Source organism: Morone saxatilis, unplaced genomic scaffold, assembly GCF_004916995.1.
Source record: "Morone saxatilis isolate NCDOM2014 unplaced genomic scaffold, NCSU_SB_2.0 Contig24, whole genome shotgun sequence".
NCBI classification, from domain to species: Eukaryota; Metazoa; Chordata; class Actinopteri; family Moronidae; genus Morone; species Morone saxatilis.
In genome coordinates, this window is record NW_023339807.1 from 7,269,460 (window position 1) to 7,275,948 (window position 6,489).

Consider the following 6,489-nt stretch of genomic DNA (forward strand, 5'->3'; position numbering starts at 1 on the left):
GGAAAATTGATTTTTCTCTCTCTCGTCTTTTTTTTTTTTCCTGGGGAGGTGCTGGGCAGGTTTTTAACCTAACACTCTAACCTGAGTGTTAATGCACAAAGAGACATCATGTCCATTGATCCACTGGTGCCGCCAGAGCGTCTTTAAATGTCTGAGGGGGGAAACAACACAGGGGGTTTTATGCTAAACTGGTGGGATCATAGCCTTCATGTGGAAGCCTAGTGGAAAATTATTTACAATTTACAATACATTTATTACTGTTTGCTACCCTAGTCATCATTATCATTTGATAGAAGAAAAATAGTCAATACGATGTAGTAGTTTTAATTGCACTACTTCTAGTTTGGGCGGTAAACTTCACAAAAACAGTTGCTCTTAGATGTAGAGCTTCATACAACAAGAAAACTAATTTAGATTCAGCAAAAAGTTTGACAAAATATACAGTACCTGCAACAGTGGGTAGGAGTAAGACAAAGAAAGTACTTCAACCCTCCGGTGTAGCACATCCTGTCTGCTAATTATTGTTAAAAAAATAAAATAAAATAATACGGATTAATAATACATTAAAGACAACCAGAAGAAGAAGAAAAAATCCCAGCCATAAAACATATGTATTTTTAATATGAATCTCACTGAATCAATACCCTCAATTAGCAACAGCAAGCAAATTGCCAGGCGAGGCGTAATTACTCGAAGGTCAGTAGGTATTATTCACAGTCACTTTAGTTTACCACATTAGAACAAGACAGGACGTCGGGCTAAAATTATAAATTCCATTCCCATATCTGTCCCTTTCTGATTTAGATGGATGAAGAATAATTAACTCCTAATTATTCAGATCACTTAAGGCACTTTCTGGATCCACAAAAGAGATGCAGTCGTGTCTGTCAGCCCACTTCAGCTGCTATCATTTGGAACGATCCAACAACTTGACCAATGACAACGTGAAATTTTTTTTAAAAAAACGCTCCGGCTGCCTGTCTGTGTCCCCCCTGAACCCCCTCCAGCTCCAACCGTTTCTACCTCAGAGGGTCTTAAGGAGGCACACTTCCTTTAAATTCACCCATATGCAAATTTTAAGATGTGATTTGCATTTTAAAGTATTTAACTCCCCATATTTATTGGGCTCTGAGGCCTTGCTGATCATTGATTTATGTGCTTCCGGCAATCATATTTCCATATTTTGTGTGGTTTTTAACGACAGTAATAATTCAAATATGCAAAAAGTTGTTCTTTGAACGATATCTTTAATTATATCCTCAAAGCATCATTCCTTTTCGCTTCTTTTTTTTTTTTCCAGAGCCGAGATTGTCTTTGAATAAAAAAGGCTGAAGAATCATAAATTAGATTGTGCGATGAGACATTGACGGCCAAAACTCCGGTCGGCTACCTTATGCACAGGGAGACGTCTTAGCATGTTTTGCCTATCTCAAAAGCCACAAACAGACTCGGGGTGCTCTGCTGTACAGGGACCCGTGTGACCTTGTCCCCAAAGCCCTTTATTAATGCTGACATTCTTTCACCACAAATCCAGTCTCAGATTGTGAAATTCGTCTCTTATACTCAACCAAAAACAACAACAAAAAAAAAAAAACCAAGCAGACCTTCCCCCTGTATTGCCGCTAACACAGAAAGTTTCTCTGTCACCTCTCCTTATTAGAATTGTCAGAGTCGCCGCGTGCTCTTATGAAAGCCGTCACCCTCCACATGATTAAAAGTGGCGGGTTCCCACCACCGTTTGGCCTATCACCATCACATAGCAGCCGTCAAATATGTCTGCAGTACTCCTTCCCATATTCCTTTTGTCACCTCGGCATGGCATGGAAACTTTTTAGAATAATTGCTCACCCATACACGAGCATGGGTGACTAATATATTAGATTAGTGGTGTTTGGTCGCAAAGGGGAAAAGGGGGTGTTTCATTATCTTGTTCACTTGGTAGGCTGCATACTGTGAGAGTCAATATGAAAATAGAGAAGAGATTAATTTAGTAAGAGAGCCTGCACAGTAGACCTCTGACCATAATGAGCTGCACAACAGCCTACTACACTGGAAATTACAGTATCGTCACGCTGCGTGTCAGAATTCAATAATCAGTATCTGCAGAATTGGAAAAAAGCATTTCAGTTGATATTACTATAATGATAAAAAGCCATAAATGTATTTAAAAATAAATATCAAATACATAAACAATGGAACTGTATATTTTTCTTTTGCATATTGTTTTCGTAACCACACATCACCTCATCATTTCTGACCACAAACTGCATCAAAAACCACTTGCACATTCTATCTTTTTTTCTCTCCCTGTCTCTCTCTCTTTCTCTCTCTCTCTCATGCACACACACACAAACAAAAAAACAACACACACATTTTTCAAACGAGAACGCAAAATAATCCAACATACTGTCTCCTGTTAATTTGAATGGCCAATTACGACAGTAAACATTAACATGGTAAACAAAAATAATAATTTCCTAAATTGTACTTAAAAAACCCAAGTGGTAAATTAATTAAAAAATATTATTTGTATATTATAGCAGCATCATAATTATTAGTCACAGTAATTACTGTTGTCACTGTAATAATTTTTCAATTTTCTTGATAATTTGTATCACCAGAATACACTCAGTGTGGGCGATGGTTTTACGGCGCCGTAGTTTTAAATGCAGGGATGTAGAGAGGCTGAGTTCAGTACAAGCCAAACACATTAACACAGGGGCCCTTGGAGGATGCATTTCACCCCAATGTTTCACTATCACTGCTGAGTCTTGCACTGAGTGCACGTAACATATGTTACAACCCCCCTACCCCCCCACCCCCTGAGACTCCTGGCACACGACCCTCCACTCCGCAAATAAGCTTTGAGCCTCGCTTCAGATTTCTGCACAGTGGCTTTAAAACTGATCACTGCGGATCAGTGTTATTACGTTAAATTGATTTAATATGATGTTTACATTTGTGACATATACACAGACATACCCTCAAACACGCACACACACACACCAAACAAGTAGCACCCCCACTCCAGAACATATTCCTGCTTTTATCTCACAGTCAGTCTAAAAGAGATTACGGAGGGTGAATGTTAAAAACTAAATTGATTATGTGACATCTGAATATGTATTTAATATAAACATGGAACTGCACATTCACATTCACACACACACACACGCTACCATACAGCCCAGTTCGCCAACACACACTTGCGAGCAGCACCAAAACAGCAGTCGAACACGGTCAATGAGGAGGTTGAAAGCTGATCAATTTACAAAGCAAATAAAAAAGCCTAATGATAAAATCCCTGTGATGCATCGCAAAAGCGTATAAACTCTTCTAACATCCGTTCTAAGTCGCACTTGTGAAAGAAAGGTTTTTGTTTTGTAGTTAAATCAGGATAAAGCAAATCAATTAGGCTGTGCTGAAAATCCCTCATCTAGTGTAGCAGAGCTGTGAAACAGAGTGTAAAACTATTCTCTCTCCTACTCCAGAAAGGTTATCGCATTGTATCTTATTGCCTTTACCTGCTCCTATTCACTGTGAACATGCACTGATTTGAATAAGCACCGCTCCAGAGGCTCTCTTATCAGATCCCAGACGGGTGTGCCAACACAGCAGTATCAGGTACACACCATCTCTCTCTGCCGCCCCCAAAAAAAGAAAAAAAAAAAAGGTTAGAAGAAAAGAAAGAGAAAGAAAGAAAAAGAAGAGAGTTGCTGTTGCATCTGGGATTTGTTGCCTGATAACATGATCTGGCTATAATCACATCCAGGCTGGAAATGCAAAAGTGACCAAAAGAGGAAAGCAGTTAATCCTTCTCTGGGAATGATTTCTTTTTTCATTTTCTGTTTTACGCTTCCTTTTATTTTTTTTTTACTCTTTTTCTCATCCAGAATATATTTTCTACAACTGCTGACCTACAGACTCATCAATTTATTTCACGCAGAAAATGCAGGATATAATGTACTGAATTTTTAAGTGGGATATTATTAAAAAAATCATTAAGTGGTGTGATAAAAACAAATTGTAGATCCACTAATGTGCAACAATTACCCACCGAAGGCATGATATTTTAAAGGTTTCATTTCATTAATAGCTTGCATTGGGACTTTCTTTCTCACTATACACAGCCACAGGAATACAATTCCCTAAAGATGCGCTGGTTTCCAGTTTCATGTCGTTGTTTGCTTTTGCTCCATGAGGGGAAAACACCAGCTTGGGAAGGCATCAGTCAGTGAGGTTAGCGAGCATGGTAGCAACATGACCTCAGAAAATGTATCCTCCTCGGGTAGGTTAAACACACACAAACACACTCGCACACAAACAAACACGAGCTGAGACCATGCTCATTTCCCCAGTCCTCTTAACAGGCTAACCTGCTCTCTTCATTAGGGTGCTGTGGGGACTTATCACTGTGTAGTCTTTGTCCTTGCTGTAATTGCCCTCTCGGCATGTCAGCCCCCACCCACCCGCCACCCACCACCATCATAGCAGCCCAACACCCAGCCAGCCAGCCCAGCGTCAGCCCCCCTCGTGACAGGCCTGGTTAGACGGCGGTGCGGGGAGCCTCTCCTGAGACCTGCTGATCGGCCCCTGAGGTCCACCGGTATAGAGAGGCTTGTCCTAGTTAAAGCAGCACCGGCAGGGACACCCCTCTGAACGCTACGTCTGCCCTGCCACAAGCCCAGCCTCCAACTCCGCTCATTTACAACTACACTAACACCCACTGTGGTAGTCTACCGTCTCACCAAAGATACGGGGGAATTATTCTGTTCCCAAAATTTTCTACTTTTGAAAAGTACGACTTTGGCGAACGCCGGACACAAAAGTACATTTAAATGAGCCATCTCTCTTTGTAGGCATCTACACATTTAATTAATTGAACAATTTGCTTGTAATCTAAAATAAACCAGCAACAAAGTTTCACCACATTATCTGTCTTCCACCAGTTCTGACATCGCCACTAACCTATACAATTATACCCAATGCATGTTGTGGTTGTGTTTTATTTAAAAATGACAAATCTGAATTGAGATAAATGTTAAGAGAGTCAAAGGATTTGAACAAACCTTTTAAACAGAATGAATAGAATCTTAATTGCATTTCATTCATGCAAGAGATCCACATGTACCACACACCAGGCACTCACATATTGCAAGTCTGTGACTGTGGGTTTCTAGCAAGTTGAATGGCGCCATCTAATGTCCAATACAAAGACTGCAAGTCAAAAACACCAGTGAGTGTTTCTCTGAGCTTCACACTGGACTCAAAGAAACAAATTAGTTTTTTTGGCTCTACTTAAAGCTTATGTAGCCTGTAAAAGTCTAAGTAATCAGATTTTGCTGGGGGGCTTGGAATGCAGCACGCAAGCTTTGAAGTGACCATAAAAGTGGGCAGAGTGAACCCCCTAATTTGAAATTTAACCGTAATAGACACAGAGCTATCAGCGTTGCAGCATAATCCTGACCTCTGTTTGTTTTGCTGAATAAACAGAATAAATGAATAAATGCTTCCTCTACGCATGGCGCGCTCTTCCTCATCACGCTGAACGTTTTTTTCCATGCGGGGTAATCAATGTGTCAGCGTTTTCACGGACGGCTGCAGGGGTTCAGACCTGCGCCTTGGTCTGGAGGGGCTCAGTGGCGCGGGGGGTTAACGCGGTGCAGCGTTGGGGAGAGCGTAGACAGCGTGGCTGACAATGGGGTCTTCTACTTTTCTGCCCACATATCCACTCCTCTATCCTGCAGGCCTGACACTTGTGGACGCCGAACAGGAAGGCGCGCAGCTGCCCCTACCCACCCCCACCCTCCTCCTTACACTTTATCCTCCTCAAAAAATTACCCCCATATGCCCCTGTCGAGAGCTTCAGCACAATTGGGTGGCAACTGTGATGATGAGGAGATTATAGTGGCAGCCACAAAGCATGACGCTAACCTCTTCCACCACTGAACCCGACATCAGCTACCAGGGCCATGAAGATGCAGGCAAACAAACAGTGAGACATAAAAGAGATGTGATATGCTGTATAACGTTTTAATAACTTTGTCGCACCACATCTGAAATGCAAACACATTAAAGTGGACACAGTGCCCCTCTCATTAAACACACGGCAGTGTAAACATTATCTACCCCTCCTTCCACACTTGCATAAACATACACAAAGACCACATTGCCTCTCTGCATCCCTGCATCCATCCAACGGATGCCACCAACAAGCCTTGGGAGTTTTTCTACGGGGGTGTTTTATGCGTCCCATGGGGCTCGGAGACAGTGAGATGTGGATATAGCACACAGAGGATCCCAGTCAAGGACACAGGCAGCATCACTCACTCCGCCATTATTCGCTCATATTTAAAGCTGGGGCTACCTGAGGGACTGTAGCTACACATGCAGAGAAGGATGGGTGATTTCAGAGTCCGACGGGTGTGCTGAGCGACTGAGAGCTAAAGGAGACGCAACACAGGCAAGAGGAGAGGGAGAGAGAGAGAG

At 41.9% G+C, this 6,489-nt stretch overlaps 2 protein-coding genes across 2 annotated transcripts in view; both read right to left on the reverse strand.

Annotated features, from left to right (window-relative positions):
- LOC118335627 (zinc finger protein 407-like) overlaps positions 1–6,489 on the reverse strand; it is a gene marked incomplete in the record, with an annotated part of 106,117 nt that overhangs the window by 90,581 nt on the left and 9,047 nt on the right.
- Positions 1–6,489, reverse strand: part of LOC118335707 (zinc finger protein 407-like) — a 28,207-nt gene that overhangs the window by 504 nt on the left and 21,214 nt on the right. Inside the window, exon 5 of the mRNA XM_035672132.1 lies at positions 82–151. Within this exon, the coding sequence (XP_035528025.1) occupies positions 82–151 (70 nt within the window). The remainder of the gene's footprint in view (positions 1–81; positions 152–6,489) is intronic.